The sequence below is a fragment of the Rattus norvegicus genome, chromosome 7 (genome assembly GCF_021556685.1).
Source record: "Rattus norvegicus strain SHRSP/BbbUtx chromosome 7, alternate assembly SHRSP_T2T, whole genome shotgun sequence".
Taxonomy (NCBI): Eukaryota; Metazoa; Chordata; class Mammalia; order Rodentia; family Muridae; genus Rattus; species Rattus norvegicus.
The window spans coordinates 27,590,977-27,611,631 of NC_141540.1; the positions used below are offsets into that span (position 1 = coordinate 27,590,977).

A 20,655-nucleotide genomic window follows, 5' to 3' on the forward strand; every position below is an offset into this window, starting at 1 on the left:
GGAAAACAGGTCTACAGCACTCCTGACACACAGGCTTATAGGACAGTCTAGCCACTGTCAGAAATAGCAGAACAAAGTAACACTAGAGATAATCTGATGGCGAGAGGCAAGCGCAGGAACCCAAGCAACAGAAACCAAGACTACATGGCATCATCGGAGCCCAATTCTCCCACCAAAACAAACATGGAATATCCAAACACACCAGAAAAGCAAGATCTAGTTTCAAAATCATATTTGATCATGATGCTGGAGGACTTCAAGAAAGACGTGAAGAACTCCCTTAGGGAAACACAGGAAAACATTAATAAACAAGTAGAAGCCTTCAGAGAGGAATCGCAAAAATCCCTGAAAGAATCGCAGAAATCCCTGAAAGAATTCCAGGGAAACACAATCAAACAGTTGAAGGAATTAAAAATGGAAATAGAAGCAATCAAGAAAGAACACATGGAAACAACCCTGGATATAGAAAACCAAAAGAAGAGACAAGGAGCTGTAGATACAAGCCTCACCAACAGAATTCAAGAGATGGAAGAGAGAATCTCAGGAGCAGAAGATTCCATAGAAATCATTGACACAACTGTCAAAGATAATGTAAAGCGGAAAAAGCTACTGGTCCAAAACATACAGGAAATCCAGGACTCAATGAGAAGATCAAACCTAAGGATAATAGGTATAGAAGAGAGTGAAGACTCCCAGCTCAAAGGACCAGTAAATATCTTCAACAAAATCATAGAAGAAAACTTCCCTAACCTAAAAAAAGAGATACCCATAGGCATACAAGATGCCTACAGAACTCCAAATAGATTGGACCAGAAAAGAAACACCTCCCGTCACATAATAGTCAAAACACCAAATGCACAAAATAAAGAAAGAATATTAAAAGCAGTAAGGGAAAAAGGTCAAGTAACATATAAAGGCAGACCTATCAGAATCACACCAGACTTCTCGCCAGAAACTATGAAGGCCAGAAGATCCTGGACTGATGTCATACAGACCCTAAGAGAACACAAATGCCAGCCCAGGTTACTGTATCCTGCAAAACTCTCAATTAACATAGATGGAGAAACCAAGATATTCCATGACAAAACCAAATTTACACAATATCTTTCTACAAATCCAGCACTACAAAGGATAATAAATGGTAAAGCCCAACATAAGGAGGCAAGCTATACCCTAGAAGAAGCAAGAAACTAATCGTCTTGGCAACAAAACAAAGAGAAAGAAAGCACACAAACATAACCTCACATCCAAATATGAATATAACGGGAAGCAATAATCACTATTCCTTAATATCTCTCAACATCAATGGGCTCAACTCCCCAATAAAAAGAAATAGATTAACAAACTGGATACGCAACGAGGACCCTGCAATCTGCTGCCTACAGGAAACACACCTCAGAGACAAAGACAGACACTACCTCAGAGTGAAAGGCTGGAAAACAACTTTCCAAGCAAATGGTCAGAAGAAGCAAGCTGGAGTAGCCATTCTAATACCAAATAAAATCAATTTTCAACTAAAAGTCATCAAAAAAGATAAGGAAGGACACTTCATATTCATCAAAGGAAAAATCCACCAAGATGAACTCTCAATCTTAAATATCTATGCCCCAAATACAAGGGCACCTACATATGTAAAAGAAACCTTACTAAAGCTCAAAACACACATTGGACCTCACACAATAATAGTGGGAGATTTCAACACCCCACTCTCTTCAATGGACAGATCATGGAAACAGAAATTAAACAGAGATGTAGACAGACTAAGAGAAGTCATGAACCAAATGGACCTAACGGATATTTATAGAACATTCTATCCTAAAGCAAAAGGATATACCTTCTTCTCAGCTCCTCATGGTACTTTCTCCAAAATTGACCATATAATTGGTCAAAAAACGGGCCTCAACAGGTACAGAAAGATAGAAATAATCCCATGCGTGCTATCGGACCACCACGGCCTAAAACTGGTCTTCAATAACAATCAAGGAAGAATGCCCACATATACTTGGAAATTGAACAATGCTCTACTCAATGATAACCTGGTCAAGGAAGAAATAAAGAAAGAAATTAAAAACTTTTTAGAATTTAATGAAAATGAAGGTACAACATACCCAAACTTATGGGACACAATGAAAGCTGTGCTAAGAGGAAAACTCATAGTGCTGAGTGCCTGCAGAAAGAAACAGGAAAGAGCATATGTCAGCAGCTTGACAGCACACCTAAAAGCTCTAGAACAAAAAGAAGCAAATACACCCAGGAGGAGTAGAAGGCAGGAAATAATCAAACTCAGAGCTGAAATCAACCAAGTAGAAACAAAAAGGACCATAGAAAGAATCAACAGAATCAAAAGTTGGTTCTTTGAGAAAATCAACAAGATAGATAAACCCTTAGCCAGACTAACGAGAGGACACAGAGAGTGCGTCCAAATTAACAAAATCAGAAATGAACATAACAACAGACATAACAACAGATTCAGAGGAAATTCAAAAAATCATCAGATCTTACTATAAAAACCTATATTCAACAAAACTTGAAAATCTGCAGGAAATGGACAATTTCCGAGACAGATACCAGGTACCGAAGTTAAATCAGGAACAGATAAACCAGTTAAACAACCCCATAACTCCTAAGGAAATAGAAGCAGTCATTAAAGGTCTCCCAACCAAAAAGAGCCCAGGTCCAGACGGGTTTAGTGCAGAATTCTATCAAACCTTCATAGAAGACCTCATACCAATATTATCCAAACTATTCCACAAAATTGAAACAGATGGATCACTACCGAATACCTTCTACGAAGCCACAATTACTCTTATACCTAAACCACACAAAGACACAACAAAGAAAGAGAACTTCAGACCAATTTCCCTTATGAATATCGATGCAAAAATACTCAACAAAATTCTGGCAAACCGAATCCAAGAGCACATCAAAACAATCATCCACCATGACCAAGTAGGCTTCATCCCAGGCATGCAGGGATGGTTTAATATACGGAAAACCATCAATGTGATCCATTATATAAACAAACTGAAAGAACAAAACCACATGATCATTTCATTAGACGCTAAGAAAGCATTTGACAAAATTCAACACCCCTTCATGATAAAAGTCCTGGAAAGAATAGGAATTCAAGGCCCATACCTGAACATAGTAAAAGCCATATACAGCAAACCAGTTGCTAACATTAAACTAAATGGAGAGAAACTTGAAGCAATCCCACTAAAATCAGGGACTAGACAAGGCTGCCCACTCTCTCCCTACTTATTCAATATAGTTCTTGAAGTTCTAGCCAGAGCAATCAGACAACAAAAGGATGTCAAGGGGATACAGATCGGAAAAGAAGAAGTCAAAATATCACTATTTGCAGATGATATGATAGTATATTTAAGTGATCCCAAAAGTTCCACCAGAGAACTACTAAAGCTGATAAACAACTTCAGCAAAGTGGCTGGGTATAAAATTAACTCAAATAAATCAGTTGCCTTCCTCTATACAAAAGAGAAACAAGCCGAGAAAGAAATTAGGGAAACGACACCCTTCATAATAGACCCAAATAATATAAAGTACCTCGCAGTGACTTTAACAAAGCAAGTAAAAGATCTGTACAATAAGAACTTCAAGACACTGAGGAAGAAGACCTCAGAAGATGGAAAGATCTCCCATGCTCATGGATTGGCAGGATTAATATAGTAAAAATGGCCGTTTTACCAAAAGCAATCTACAGATTCAATGCAATCCCCATCAAAATACCAATCCAATTCTTCAAAGAGTTAGACAGAACAATTTGCAAATTCATCTGGAATAACAAAAAACCCAGGATAGCTAAAGCTATCCTCAACAATAAAAGGACTTCAGGGGGAATCACTATCCCTGATCTCAAGCAGTATTACAGAGCAATAGTGATAAAAACTGCATGGTATTGGTACAGAGACAGACAGATAGACCAATGGAATAGAATTGAAGACCCAAAAATGAACCCACACACCTATGGTCACTTGATTTTTGACAAAGGAGCAAAAACCATCCAATGGAAAAAAGATAGCATTTTCAGCAAATGGTGCTGGTTCAACTGGAGGGCAACATGTAGAAGAATGCAGATCGATCCATCCCTATCACCCTGTACAAAGCTTAAGTCCAAGTGGATCAAGGACCTCCACATCAAACCAGACACACTCAAACTAATAGAAGAAAAACTAGGGAAGCATCTGGAACACATGGGCACTGGAAAAAATTTCCTGAACAAAACACCAATGGCTTATGCTCTAAGATCAAGAATCGACAAATGGGATCTCATAAAACTGCAAAGCTTCTGTAAGGCAAAGGACACTGTGGTTAGGACAAAACGGCAACCAACAGATTGGGAAAAGATCTTTACCAATCCTACAACAGATAGAGGCCTTATATCCAAAATATACAAAGAACTCAAGAAGTTAGACCGCAGGGAAACAAATAACCCTATTAAAAAATGGGGCTCAGAGCTAAACAAAGAATTCACAGCTGAGGAATGCCGAATGGTGGAGAAACACCTAAAGAAATGTTCAACATCTTTAGTCATAAGGGAAATGCAAATCAAAACAACCCTGAGATTTCACCTCACACCAGTGAGAATGGCTAAGATCAAAAACTCAGGGGACAACAGATGCTGGCGAGGATGTGGAGAAAGAGGAACACTCCTCCATTGTTGGTGGGATTGCAAACTGGTACAACCATTCTGGAAATCAGTCTGGAGGATCCTCAGAAAATTGGACATTGAACTGCCTGAGGATCCAGCTATACCTCTCTTGGGCATATACCCAAAAGATGCCCCAACATATAAAAAAGACACGTGCTCCACTATGTTCATTGCAGCCTTATTTATAATAGCCAGAAGCTGGAAAGAACCCAGATGCCCTTCAACAGAGGAATGGATACAGAAAATGTGGTACATCTACACAATGGAATATTACTCAGCTATCAAAAACAACGACTTTATGAAATTCGTAGGCAAATGGTTGGAACTGGAAAATATCATCCTGAGTGAGCTAACCCAAACACAGAAAGACATACATGGTATGCACTCACTGATAAGTGGCTATTAGCCCAAATGCTTGAATTACCCTAGATGCCTAGAACAAATGAAACTCAAGACAGATGATCAAAATGTGAATGCTTCACTCCTTCTTTAAAAGGGGAACAAGAATACCCTTGGCAGGGAATAGAGAGGCAAAGATTAAAACAGACACAGAAGGAACACCATTCAGAGCCTGCCCCACATGTGGCCCATACATATACAGCCATCCAATTAGAGAAGATGAATGCAGCAAAGAAGTGCAGGCCGACAGGAGCCGGATGTATATCGCTCCTGAGAGACACAGCCAGAATACAGCAAATAAAGGGGCGAATGCCAGCAGCAAACCACTGAACTGAGAACAGGACCCCTGTTGAAGGAATCAGAGAAAGAACTCGAAGAGCTTGAAGGAGCTCGATACCCCTTATGAACAACAATGCCAATCAACCAGAGCTTCCAGGGACTAAGCCACTACCTAAAGACTATACATGGACTGACCCTGGACTCTGACCTCATAGGTAGCGATGAATATTCTAGTAAGATCACCAGTGGAAGGGGAAGCCCTTGGTCCTGCTAAGACTGAACCCCCAGTGAACGTGATTGTTGGGGGGAGGGCAGTAATGGGGGGAGGATGGGGAGGGGAACACCCATAAAGAAGGGGAGGGGGAGGGATTAGGGGGATGTTTGCTTGGAAACCGGGAAAGGGAATAACACTCGAAATGTAAATAAGAAACACTCAAGTTAATAAAAAAAAAAAAAAAACCTTTTCTAAATAGAAAAATAAAACATACTTCAGTTATTATAATTCTAAGCTACATGCCTAGATTGGGCAGATCTAACACTATACTAACTTACTCCTGAGCTATGAGACCTCTTGCTACCTGCAGCTTCTCCTGGCCATATGGATCCAGGCTTCCTCTTCTTCCTCCTCTCTCCTTCCCCTCGCATCCTCTTCTCTCTACCTGCCCCATTCTCAAACCCCCAGTCCCATCTTTCCCTTCTACTGCCCAGTCACAGGCTCTAGCCTTGATTGATCAGTTAAAATAGGGAGAAGGTTCACATGAGATCACCAGAGTATATGATGTACTGCTCATTGGGCAACCCCTCTTGAGGAAGCAGAATAAACATTAGAATACAAACAGCACCAGGCCAACCCACATTTCCCCCGTTTTGTCCAATTAAAAGGCTCTTTCTCTTACAGTAACAATACACAGTAGGAACTATTTTGAAGCAATTATGAAAATTAAGTATGAATTACATTTATAACTGGGCAATAAAGTCCTAATTAAAACAGTTTACAATTCAGTACATCATTATGTTCAATTTTAACTTTTATTACCATCTGAACACCATCCTTTCAAATCAAGAACATCATCTTTAATGTTAAACAACTTAAGTTCAATTGTGAGACAATAACTAGTCTCAGCCCTGTCAGAGATTTGAGAAGGAATAAATATTATATGAATATGTAGGGCTCACAAAGACATATTTTGCAAAAGTTATACAATTGGCAGAGAGAAACAGCTGATTCTGGCCAATCTCCAGTATCCCTTATCATGTTGGAGCATCTGTCTTCATCCTTCTGGCCCAGAACCATATGACAGACCTTATATGAAGCAGGACTTACGAAGGACTAGCTTACCCTGTCTTGGCAGAGCTTAGTAGTCGACTATCCTGCATTCATTTGTCTTTTTTGGGGGGGGCAGTATTTTGTAGATGAAATTGGGGCATTTCTTGCCCAGTTGCTAGCTTGCTACTTTGCAAGCAACTTTGCCTGGAGGTAACGATACTCAAGATCTTCCTTGAAGTGGAATGGGGGTAGTATCAGGAGCAGACATGTCTCATACTCAGAAGACCTTTTAATAATGACATAGCATGAAATGTCATATTCTGGGGATCTCTAATGCTTTTGAAGACCATCTATCTCTATATAGCATAATTGAATTGTTAAACATTGATTATTCTTAGCTACTCACTATTTGAATAATCTTGAGAACACTGTTAATAATTAACTAAATGAGAGTCTAATATGACCATGAGTTTACTATCTGGTTCTTAACTTGCATTACTTAATCATCCTAAACAGTTTGCTATAGCAGCTACTAAAAAGACTGGGTCTAAGCCTTGTATTCTTAAATGAGTTGCATAGGTTCAATGCCTACCTAAGAGTAACAAAATTAATTTAAAATTTGTATCACTATACAACAAGACTGCAATGTTTGTGGGTTGGTAAAGGATGAGGAGATGAACTATTGTGGACATGGTTTCTGGGAAAAGCATCTGCTTTATTGCATGTGAGCAACCACTTACATAGTGGAAGCCTAGTGACTGTGATGGTTGTGTTTGGTCTGACCTTTCTTTGCTATGCTCTCATTCTTCCCTGATTGAATGGGAATATTAATTCTGTGCCTCTGTATATGCTCATTTATAATTTATTTATTTTATTGCTGTTCATTTAAGAGATTGCCTTGAATCTCAAAGAAGACTTGGACTTTCAAGCAAAGTTGGAATTGTTAAGCACTATAGGAATTTTAAATATGGACAGAATGCGTTTGTGTAAGGAGATGAGGACAGGACGGAGGTGATGGTTTTAAGTGATGTGTTTGGATGTCAAGTTGACAAGCAACATAGACTAAAAAGCCTTTGGACACACCTATGAGAGATCAATTAAGGTAGAAATACCTGCCCACTGTAGGTACCATCATTCCACAGGCTGGGAGCGAGGACTGAAAGAAAAAGAATGAGCTGAGCATTCACTGCTCTATGTTTCTTGAATGTATATGTGCGATAACACACTCTTGCCTTCCCCACCATGATGGAAAGCACATGTGAATTGGGAGCCAAAGTAACTCTCCCTTAAGTCTCAAGGTATTCTTTCATAGTGACAGGGAAAGTAACTACTACAGCAGGATTCATCATTATTAAGCTATTTTGATTTGGGACATGGGGTGTCCATGTCATGAAAATTCAAGTAAGGCTGATTTTAAAATACTGGACCAATTTATTTGCCAGAGAACAATTCAGGGCAGTATAATACTCCGGTGGTATCATAGCTATTGTTCCGAGGATTACCCAGACTCACAGTGAAAAGGAAAGCAGAGAGACAGGAAATATGGGAGACATCTCCAAAGAGGAGGACGCTGAGCCTGATTCACATTGCAAGCAGTGCTGGGCAGCTCGATGAGGTAGGAAGTGTGAATCCAGTTAAAGTGAAGGTCAAGGCAGGCTCGAGATTGTAATTGTTAAAGACCTTAGCGTCACAGGGGCTGGTCTTTGAGGTTTCAGAAGCTCAAGCCAGGCCCGGTGTCACTCCCTCTCTCCCTGCTGGTTCAGATGTAAAATTCTCAGCTACTTCTCCAGCATCACGTCTGCCTGCACACTTCCATCCATGACCAAGCCCTGAACCTGTAAGCCAGCCCTAATGAAATGTTGTTCTTTATAAGAGTTTGCCATGGTCATAGAGTCTCTTCACGACAATAAAACCCTAACTAAACAAGAAGTTGGTACCCAGAACTGGAGAATTTCTGTGACAGACCTGACCATGCTTTTGTTTGGAGAAATGTGGACTTTGGGACGTAGAATTACAAAAGCAGTTGACTGCTTTAAGTTTGGCTTAGTGGAACCTACTAGTAATAGCATGAAAGACGGTGGTTCCGAGGGTGATTTGAGCTGTGGGTGCCCACCTTAAGAAGTTTCAGAAGAGGGGCTGGGGATTTAGCTCAGTGGTAGAGCGCTTACCTAGGAAGCGCAAGGCCCTGGGTTCGGTCCCCAGCTCAGAAAAAAAGAACCAAAAAAAAAAAAAAGTTTCAGAAGAGAAGATTATCTGTTTGTGACCTAGAGACAGTAAGAATGTGGCTGCTTTTTTGCCCTCGTCAGAAAAATCTGCCTGAGGTTAAATTGGAGGGTTTTGGATTAGTTTTGACTCTGTTATGTGATTACCAGTGTTTACTCTTATACAGAGTGATGAAAAGGAGCAAGTTGAGCAAGAAAAATAGAGAAATTGTATAGTTTGAGAACAGGGGTTCCAGGAAGTGGAGCTAATCCTGTGTTATCAAGGAGATAAATGGATTAAAAATATTAAGTGAAGTAAAAGCCATAGACAGCAAACCAGTAGCTAACATTAAACTAAATGGAGAGAAACTTGAAGCAATCAGGGACTAGACAAGGCTGCCCACTCTCTCCCTAGTTATTCAATATAGTTCTTTAAGTTCTAGCCAGAGCAATCAGACAACAAAAGGTCCAAGGGATACAAATTGGAAAGGAAGAAGTCAAAATATCACTATTTGCAGATGATGTGATAGTATATTTAAGTGACCCCAAAAGTTCCACCAGAGAACTACTAAAGCTGATAAACAACTTCAGCAAAGTGGCTGGGTATAAAATTAACTCAAATAAATCAGTAGCCTTCCTCTACACAAAAGAGAAACAGGCTGAGAAAGAAGTTAGGGAAACGACACCCTTCATAATAGACCCAAATAATATAAAATACCTCGGTGTGACTTTAACCAAGCAAGTGAAAGATCTGTACAATAAGAACTTCAAGACACTGAGGAAAGAAATTGAAGAAGACCTCAGAAGATGGAAAGATCTCCCATGCTCATGGATTGGCAGGATTAATATAGTGAAAATGGTCATTTTACTATAGCAATCTACAGATTCAATGGTATCCCCATCAAAATTCCAATTCAATTCTTCATAGAGTTAGACAGAACAATTTGCAAATTCATCTGGAATAACAAAAAACCCAGGATAGCTAAAGCTATCCTCAACAATAAAAGGACTTCAGGGGGAATCACTATCCCTGAACTCAAGCAGTATTACAGAGCAATAGTGATAAAAACTGCATGGTATTGGTACAGAGACAGACAGATAGACCAATGGGATAGAATTGAAGACCCAGAAATGAACACACACACCTATGGTCACTTGATTTTTGACAAAGGAGCCAAAACCATCCAATGGGAAAAAGATAGCATTTTCAGCAAATGGTGCTGGTTCAACTGGAGGTCAGCATGTAGAAGAATGCAAATTGATCCATTCTTATTGCCCTGTACAAAGCTTAAGTCCAAGTGGATCAAAGAACTCCACATCAAACCAGATACACTCAAACTAACAGAAGAAAAAGTGGGGAAGAATCTTGAATACATGGGCACTGGAGAAAATTTCCCAAACAAAACACCAATGGCTTATGCTCTAAGAACAAGAATCAACAAATGGGATCTCATAAAGCTACAAAGCTTCTGTAAGGCAAAGGACACTGTCATTAGGACAAAATGGCAACCAACAGATTGGGAAAAGATCTTTACCAATCCTACAACTGATAGAGGGCTAATATCTAATATATACAAAGAACTCACAAAGTTAGACTGCAGGGAGACAAATAACCCGATTAAAAAATGAGGTTCAGAACTAAACAAAGAATTCACAGCTGAGGAATGTCGAATGGCTGAGAAGCACCTAAAGAAATGTTCAACATCCTTAGTCATCAGGGAAATGCAAATCAAAACAACCCTGAGATTTCACCTCACACCAGTCAGAACGGCTAAGATCAAAACCTCAGGTGACAGCAGATGCTGGTGAGGATGTGGAGAAGGAGGAACACTCCTCCATTGTTGGTGGGATTGCAGACTGGTACAACCATTCTGGAAATCAGTCTGGAGGCTCCTCAGAAAATTGGACATTGAACTACCTGAGGATCCAGCTATGCTTCTCTTGGGCATATACCCAAAAGATGCCTCAACATATAAAAGAGACACGTGCTCCACTATGTTCATAGCAGCCTTATTTATAATAGCCAGAAGCTGGAAAGATCCCAGATGCCCTTCAACAGGGGAATGGATATAGAAAATGTGGTACATCTACACAATGGAGTATTACTCAGCTACCAAAAACAATGACTCCATGAAATTTATAGGCAAGTGGATGGAACTAGAAAATATCATCCCAAGTTAGGTAACCCAATCATAGAAAAACACACATGGTATGCACTCATTGATAAGTGGCTATTAGCCTAAATGCTCAAATTACCCTAGATGCATAGACTACAGGAAACTCGAGGACGACCAAAATGCAGATGCTTCACTCCTTCTTTTCAAGGGGAACAAAAATACCTATAGGAGGGGATAGGGAGACAAAGTTTAGAAAAGAGACTGAAGGAACGGCCATTTAGAGCCTGCCCCACATGTGTCCCATACATATACAGCCACCAAAACTAGATAAGATGGATGAAGCTAACAAGCGCAGGCCAACAGGAACTGGATGTAGATCTCTCCAGAGAGACACAGCCAGAATATGTCAAATACATAGGTGAATGCCGGCAGCAAACCACTGAACTGAGAACGGGACCCCCATTGAAGGAATCAGAGAAAGGACTGAAAGAGCTTGAAGGGGCTTGAGACCACATAAGAACAACAATGCCAACCAACCAGAGCTTCCAGAGACTAAACCACTACCCAAAGACTATACATGGACTGACCCGGGGCTCCAAATTCATAGTGAATAGACTTGTTGGGGTACCAGTAGAAGGGGAAGCCCTTGGTCCTGCCAAGGCTGGACCCCCAGAGTACAGAATTGTTGGGGGGGGCAGTAATGGGGGTTGGATGGGAAGGGGAACACCCACATAGAAGGGGAGGTGGAGAGGTTGGGAGCTGATGGCCTGGAAACTAGGAAAGGGAATAACATTTGAAATGTAAATAGGAAATACCCAATTTAATAAAAATGGAAAAAAATATTAAATGAAATAAAGGGAGTGGTGACCCCAGGACAAGATCCCACCCAGCTAAGCTTCCGACTTGTGAAAAGGAATTAAAGAAAAGCTCAGAGCCAGGTGTGGTGATGCACACGTTTAATCACAATGTTCAGAAGGCATAGGCGGGAGAATTTCTAAGTCTGAGGCCAGCATGGTCTACAGAACGACTTCTGGGACAGCCAAGCGTAGGCAGTGAAGGAAACTGTGAAAAATGGAAAACTGACAAATATATATTTCAACAACGGGGCATATTCCAGCCCCAGCAAACAGCAGAGTTTGGCAGCTTAGGCCATGTAGTTCTGGCTTTAGAGTCAAGGATATGAGAATGGGGTTACGGAATCTCCCTCCATGGCTAATGATAGCTGCTGAGCCCAGGGATGTGTCAGGGGTGTCCTGCAATGGAGACTCTGAGAGAAGGGGTGAAACCTGGATTGTTTTGGAGACCCCACAATGGTGGCAATGCCAGAGTCATGGGATACCTGACAAGAAAGCTGCTAACAGGTAGTGGAACACCAAGAGGAAGAAGTGTGCTGCAGTTAACAAACGGAAGAGCGCTTTGACATCAAACATGCAGACGCAGAATTTGGAGTTTGCCAGGCTGGATTCCGGTCTTGTTTTAACCCAGTATTTCCTCACTATGCTTCCTTTCCTCCCTCTTGGAATGGTAATGTATATCCTATGCCACTGTATGTTGGAAGTTTGTGATCCTTCTTACCTTGATTTTACAGGGGTGACTTAGTTGGGGTTTCTAGTGCTGTGACAAAACACCATGACCAAAAGGCAAGCTGGGGAGGAAAGGGTTTCCTTATTCAGCTTACACTTCCAGCTCACAATCTCATTGGAGGAAGTCAGGATAGGGACTCAAACAGGGCAGGATCCTGCAGGCAGGAGCTGATGCAGAGGCCATGAGGGTTGCTCTGACTGGCTTGCTTCCCCATGGCTTGCTTGGCCTATCCTTTTATAGAACACAGGACCACCAGCTCAGGGGTTGCACCATCCACCATGAGCTGTAACCTCTCCCATTGATCACTAATTGAGAAGATGCCTCACACCTGGACCTCATGGAAGCATTTCCTCAGCGGAGGCTCCTTTTTCTCTGATAACTCTAGCTTGTATCAAATTGACACACAAAACCAACCAGCACAAAGGGTTACAATTAAATGATTAACATGAGTCCCTGAAGAGACTTTGGATTTCTAAACAAGGTTGAGACTGTTACAGACTATGGGAATTTTGAAATTTGACTATATGCACTTTGAATCATGATATAGCTACAGGTCTATGGGGACCAGGGAGTGGAATGTGATGGTTTGAATAAAAATGGCCTCCATAGAATCATAGCATGTGGCATTTATTAGAGGTATGGTGTTGGAGTAGGTGTGGCCTTCTTAGAAGAAGCGTTGTCATAGGAGCTGAGCTTTTGATGTTTCATAAGCTCAAGCCAGGCCCAGTGTCACTCTCTCTTCCTGCTGCCCACCAATCCAGATGTAGAACTCTCAGCTGCTTCTTTAGTACCATGTCAGCCTGCATGCTGCCATGTTTCTCAACATGACAAAAATGGCCCAAGACTCTGGACCTATGAACCAGCCCCAATTAAATGTTGTCCTATACAAGAGGTTACCATGGTCATGGAGTTTATCCCCAGCAATAAAACCATAACTAAGACAGTGTCATTAAGGAGAAACCTTGGACTTTGCACCAAAGCAGTAGAAAAGATTTCCTGAAGGCAATACTCCAGTCATCCAGAGTCGCAGGATGGAATAATACAGACTCATCTAGAAGATTTCATCTGAAAAGAGAGTTAATTTACAAAGGTCTGAGGCTGTCTTAGTTAGGGTTTCCACTGCTGTGAAGAGACACCATGACCAAGGCAACTCTTATAAAGGACAGCATTTAATTGGGTCTTTTATACAGGCTTACAGGTTCATAGGTTCAGTCCATTATCAGCATGGCAGGAAGCATGGCAGCATCCAGAAAGACATGGTGCTGGAGAAGGAGCTGAGAGTTCTACATCTTGATCCAAAGACAGGCAGGAGAAGACAGGCTTCCGGGCAGCTAGGAGAAGGATCTCAAAGCCCACCCCTACAGTGACACACTTCCTCCAACAAGGCCACACCTCCTCCAAAAGGCCACACCTCCTAATAGTGCCATTCCTTGTGCCAAGTTTATTCATGTATTCATGACCACAAAGGCATTCTGATTCAAGTAAGGCTTTAACTGGTAAGTGTTTTTCCAGATCAGCCTGGAAGGTATAGTCACAGCAGCTGTAGTTTTAAAAAGTGACCAGCCTACATCTCAAGTTGGAAGCAGAATTTGGTGCCATATATACACATACATATACATATACATATACATATACATATACATATACATATACATATACATATACATATACATATACATATACACATACACATACACATACATATACACATACATATACATATACACATACACATACATATACACATACACATACATATACATATACACATACACATACATATACATATATATATACACATACATGCTTTTAATTTTTTAAAATTTAGATTCATTTGTTATTTTTTGTGTATTTGAGTGTTTTGCCTGCATTGAAACCCCTTCTCAAAAAACCCCAAAATGAACCAAACAAAATAGGGTCTCCCAGTGGAGAGGGTGACATAAGACTCGGAAGAGTTTTAACAGTGGTGAACCTGTGAGACTATGGAGACGTAGGAAACTGAACTTAGTGCGTTTTACGTAATAAGATGGCCATGGGCCAAAGCAGAATGCTATGGTTTGGATGTAACACAGCCCCTAAAGGGCCACGGATTTGAACACTCAGTCCCTAACTGATGCTACCTTGAGAGGTTGTACAATTTTTAAGAGAAGTAGGGAATCAATGGAGGAAGTAGCTCCCTGAGGGGGCAGGGTCAAGCCTTGAGATTTATAGCCTTGAATCACTTCCTGTCTTGAATCGTCAGGTGCAGCCAAACTCCCCTCACCTTGGAGCCACAGGCTTCTATGCCTTCCCCAGGTATAGCCTGCTCCAACCATGAGCCCAGATCAACCCTCTCCCGTTAAGTCTCTCCTCCGTTGGGTGTTTCCTGAAGCAGTGAGCAAAATAACGAGAGCCGTCAGTTCCTCTCTAAGCCTCGGGCTCTGCATCTTTACAATGGAGACGATACATCTGTCCTTTCAGACCGTTGTGAAAAACAGCTGAGAATAGTACCTAGAAGGGCTAGCCTGCTCTACAGAATAACTTCAGGACCTGCTAGCATATGGAATGAGCTGCCTTCAATTGTTTTTTTTTTTTTTTTAAAGAGGGAGGAGGAGGAGGAAGAGGAGGAGGGGAGGAGGAGGAAAATGAGGAGGAGAAAAAGAGAAAAGAAACCAAAAGTATATCTGAAGATGAGTAGGTGCCTGAATTGTTCAACCCTCATTTGTTTAAACCTCTTGGAACTAGATCAGATTATCTCCCAAGCCCCTGCCTACAGCCCACAGATAGAATTAGTCCACAAACCACCTTCAGAAGTGGCCCTCTCCAGGCCCACTCTGAAAGAAAAAACCAGTTCGGAGAGTTCTGATGTCTGGATGGACACCTTTCTGCCTCACGCAGCTGCGGTTTCATTCTGGCTGCAGTTAACGACGGTGAGAAAGCCAACATGAAAGGATGACGGACAGGTCTTCAAGCGAAGGGCGCAGACAAACAGCTATGAGATTAAACGCCAGCCTCCCCACCCAGAGAGCCTACAAGGAAAACACACGTGCAACTCAGTGACAACAATCAAAGGGCCGGAGACGCTCGTAGTTGTCCTGGACCTGCCCTGTAAAGGAATTATAAAGCAACTTCAGGCCTCCCGCTCTACCCCAGTAGGCAGGGAGTGAAAGATGTTCAACGGCCAACAGAGAAAGGTCAAAGGGGGGTATCTAGTGGGATCCTACCTGCAGCCATAACTGCAGTGGAGGATTCTGGGAAGCCACATTTCTAACCAAAGCCTCACTTCCAGGGTGACAAACGAGATTACTTTTTTTTTTTTTCTGAAGACAGCAAAGATAACATCAGGTGCTTTAAAGAGAACCTGCCTGAATGGAACTTCAAAAAGTTTCTGACAATGGCATCCCTTTAGGGCCTGTGTACTCAGTTACCATGGGTACTGGCACGTTCCTGTAAGTTTCCCTTGGCCAGATGGGACGGGACTTTCAAACTTCAGGTAAGGCTTTGCCTCAGGTGGCTTAAAGAGCAAACGGTTACTTCTTAACTCTGAAGAGTCCAAGATCAGGGCTCCTTTTTCCTTGCCCTCAGGGAGTGTGTGTCACAGTAGCTATCAGGACATCCGGGTTCCTGGAGGAATATCTGACTGCCAGGAAGCATCACCAAGGGGGAGTTCTAGGCTCGGGAAAACCAAACCACCCAGAGAAGACTTCAAAGAACATGGACACCTCTCTTCTTTCACAAACCCTTTATCTCTACAATGTAACATTCCACTCAGTAAACAGTACTCGGGCTTGCTTTTGTTCTTTTAGAAGGCACAGTGTTCTTTAGCTTAGTGGAGCGCTCCATCCCAGACAAGGGAAGAGCAATTGTTTTGAAAGTTCTCGTTCCTGGGGCCTAACATTCGTACCTCACACCCCCACATCTCCTGTGAAATAGTAGGAAAGAGATAAACAACACTGTGGGGGCGGGCATCTGACAGGAGAAAGCTACCCTGGGTCTCAGAGCCAGGCAGGCATATAATCTTTTTCGCTTCATCTTTTACTACTTACTTTTATTTTGTGCAAGTGCTTTGCTGGTATTGTGTAAGGGCGCCATGCGTGTCCAGTGCCTATGAAATCCTCAAGGGGGCACCCAATCTTCTAGAACTGGAGTTACTGATGGCTGTGAGCTACCACGGGGCTGCCGGGGACCAAACCCAGGTCCTCCGAAAGAGCAGCAGGTGCTCTTAACTACCGAGCCGTCGTCTCTCCAGCCCCCTACTTCTTAAAAATAAAAAGGGGGTGGTTCGTTTGTAGACAGTTTCATCGCGTGGAGCTGGCTATGGAAACCTCTCTAGCCTTGCATTTAGCAAGGCCCTCCTGCCTCTAGTTCCCAAATGCTGAGACCAAAGGTGTGCACCACCATGCCCAGCTCAGGAGCAAGGTCCCACCGGGATACACTCTGTTTTACATTTTAAGCGGAATATGTGTGTGTAACAACCAGCCCGCAAATATTTGAGAATAAAATAAGGCAGACTTAAAAAATTAACAAAGTCCTAGTAAGGAAAAGATAGGCTCTGAATAATGGGGTAGGCAGTAAGAGGCTACGTGAGGTGTGTTGGAGAGTGCTTGGCTCCTCTTAGCCCAAGCTACCTCTAAAGAAAGGGAAACTCATGAGATTAGGACGAGCATATGGTTGGGATATAGGCCAGGGAGAGGGCACTTGCCTGGCATGCATTAAGCCCTAGATTCAACTCCCAGCACCCCAGAAGGGGTGAATTGGTGGGGTCAGGAGCTTTAGAAGTTTACCCTCAGATGTTAACAAGCATCTAGCGATTTCTATAATTCATAACTGGGTGAGGTAGAAGGAATGACCATAGTTAAATATCAAATACGCTGGAAAGCGTTCAAAGACAAATGGCTTGGACGTGTAGTGGGTTCAACCAAACCCCGTCGTCCATAGCTCTCATGCCAAAAGGCACTGACTGTGTCTGTTTGCTTCTCGTTTGTCAGGTCAGCGTCAAACACCAAAAGGCAACAAGCATATTTGCTTTTTTATTTTTTCCAACCAAAGGTTAGACGGTATGAGAACGGGACAGGGGAACATACAGAGAAAAGGGCCAGGGAAACAGTGGGCAGAAACTGGGAGAGGAGATGGCCATTCAGATCTCCAAAAAGATCATTAATATCGCGACGCTTTATTACCTGCCAAAGTTCCCAATCGACCTCTTGCGGACAAACCAGTATGTGTCAAGCATTGTCCTTTTTAGCACGGCGATTCAGGCCGGTGTTCGGGTCCAGCAGATGCTCCACAAATGTCTTATAGAGTGTCATCTCAGCCACCTTCACCTTCAGTGAGGTGTTGATAAGATTTCCAGTGCATTTCCCAAAGGAAAGGGATGAGAACGTTCCTCTCACATGAAGGACTGGTGTGTGTGTGTGTGTGTGTGTGTGTGTGTGTGTGTGTGTGTGTGTGTGTGTGTGTGTGTGTGTGTTTCTTCTCTGGCAAAGGTTCCTTACAGCCCTTTGTGTTTTTAAAATCACCGCATAGATTTGAGATGGTCCTTCTGTGCTTCTGATATACAAGAAATGAGTTTCCTTAAACATTTGTAAGCTGAAAGCTCTGAGCCAATGAAGGTGGAAGGGGAAAAAAAATCCCCAAACCCTCTAAACATAAAATTACCTTTCTTTTCTAGATCCAGAAGCACTTAATTATTTGTTTGCTTGTTTTTGCTTTTAAGAACTCAGCCCAGAGAAGCAACCATGAAAGCCTGGTGGGCAAGGGCGCTGCTAGCCACGCTCCTCAGGCTCGCTGCTGCAGGGCGAGGCTCCGGAGGACGCTTTGGACTCGCCATCGCTGTTGAGGTCCGGCCTGTGACGCTCCAGCAGCTCTTGCAGTTGCTTGATGTAGCCGATGGCGGCGCGCAGCGTCTCCACCTTGCTGAGCCTCTGGCCAGCCAGCTCGCGCGGCAGGTGCTGGCGGAGGCGCGCATAGCCCTCGTTCACACAGCGCACGCGCTGCCGCTCGCGCTCGTTGCGTTGGCGCAGAAAGGCGGGCTCGGCGACGCCCCCGGGCGGCAGGGACGGGCACGGCCGTCTTCGCGCGCAGTCCGCGGTATCCTGGCGCGCGGAGACCCTGCAGGGCTCCCTCCGGGCCAGCGCGCCCAGCGGCGAGGCTCGTAGCGGGGAATGCAGGGCAAGCAGTCCAGCCGATTTGCATTTTTCCATTCCTTGCGGAAAAGCACGCAGTTGGCTCACCTTGAAGACCAGACTGGAAGCTGTCGTAGCCGGGATGCTGGTCCATCCAGGCTTCCCGGTCTGTCTTTGGAGAAGTTTCTAGGTCCAGAAGCTAGGTACCTGAGCACACTTGGAGGGGACTTTGCATGGTTTCCGAAGCTCGTTGCTCTCCTCCGGACTTTATAAAGCTTCAGAGAAGAAGGGGCAAAGATAAAGGACGAGCCTTATCCACGTTTGTATCCATGTGCCTCCTCTGATCTTAGTTCAAGAGTTAACAAAGGGTTCCAGCCTGAATAGGCGATCGCACTCCGAACAAATTACTCTTTCAAAGCTGTCCAATTGCTGTAATTCACTCCTGGGTCTGCAAGTGTGGCTATCAGGGAGCCCGAACTTGTTCAGGAATTGAGCAGAGACCCTCCCAAGGCACTGACCGGATCGGCTGGCCGGCAGAGCGAAAGTTTACTCCGGCGTTCTTCTTGAAAATCCAAACTTGACTGCCCTTTGTGGTTTCCGGCGTTCAGGTCTGATGGAAAGAGCTTTCAGAGTGTTTGCAAACATACCCCGGCTCTTTCATTTCTCGGGAGGTGGAGAAGAAGCGCTCTTCAAAGGGAAGACTGCTCTCTTGTGGTTAGAAGATGTGTCAAGTCCTCCTTGGACCTCCGGGGAAGCCCGAGGTTTTCTTCTGCGAAATAGAATCTTTAAAAAACCAAATTAGACACGTTTCAAAGGTAACAAGAATAAACTGTATGTGCTTTAGCATCAAATTTAAGGATTGGCAAATTGTGTTCTAACTTAAAGCCCTTTATGCTCCTTCTGCTCTGTAAAAACACATCAAAAGCCCGAACAGTAACAAACACTTTTAGCCAGTTATTTCTCAGAGTGCTTACTGTAAACACACCTTTAGTCCTGCCTCCCAACCTCCTCTAATCCCACTCAGGATATAATGATATCTTCCCGTAGCAAAGCCTTTTCCCATTGTATTCGTCATTAAGTATTTCCTCCCTTGAGGACTGGAAAACAGCATTTGAAAAGAGGAGAGCCCCAATCCTAAGGAGAAAGGATTTGGCTTTGAAGGCTTGTCTTTTTAACACCTCCTCCCCCACCACCACACACACACAAATGAATAATTAATCCATCTGTGCTGGTAAAGGGCTTTGAAGATGAAAGTGTCATTAAAAATCCAACTATACTGGTTAATGTCAAAGACTGTTATCACATGGAAAAATCGAGTTTCCTGTACCGCAAACCAACACATTAAAGGCATCTTCTACTTGAAAAGTCCAACTTAAAAACAAGTGATGCAAAACCCCCTAAGTTTACAACCAGACTTGCCTCCTTTCTGGAAGCTGGGGTGTCGCCCAAACATGTTTTTTTTTGTTTTTCCTTTTTTTTTTTTTAAGGAGTCCTCTGCTTTTATGTTTACTAAAGTTTAAAGTCTAACTGATCAGCCTGAAGCAACTGGAAAAACATTTGCATCAAGGTAAGTGAAATAGAAACAATTATTCCTTTTCTGCATAAGTTAGTCCCATTTTAGAAGGTGCAGGTCCCCCAGGAGCTTATACTGGGCCAACAACTCAATGTGGCATCACGAATTCTTTTTTTTTTTTTTTTTTTTTTTTGGTTCTTTTTTTTCGGAGCTGGGGACCGAACCCAGGGCCTTGCACTTCCTAGGTAAGCGCTCTACCACTGAGCTAAATCCCCAGCCCCGGCATCACGAATTCTTGCGTCCCGAATTCTTACGTCATCACTTTTGCATGAATGGAGAAAGCCTCCTGCAGGGCACATAGGCTCCAGACCCTGAGTTCCTGCGTATGGCCAGGTCAGAGACTTTGAACTTCCTGCTAAGAGTGACAAGAGAAAATGAGATAATTCCAAACAGGAACGTGACATAGGTCTGTTTTTATTTCTCAGGCTGACAACAAATAAAATAGACTGCAAGCCAGGTGTG

At 42.8% G+C, this 20,655-nt stretch overlaps 2 protein-coding genes across 2 annotated transcripts in view; one reads left to right on the top strand and one right to left on the bottom strand.

The window, feature by feature from the left end:
- Positions 1–20,655, top strand: part of Rtcb (RNA 2',3'-cyclic phosphate and 5'-OH ligase) — a 208,990-nt gene that overhangs the window by 21,647 nt on the left and 166,688 nt on the right. The gene's annotated exons all lie outside the window — the stretch shown is intronic.
- Positions 17,510–19,766, bottom strand: Ascl4 (achaete-scute family bHLH transcription factor 4). Its single transcript, NM_001399717.2, is given in 1 exon segment — positions 17,510–19,766. A coding segment is annotated over 1 exon segment (438 nt). The 5' UTR covers positions 18,699–19,766; the 3' UTR covers positions 17,510–18,260.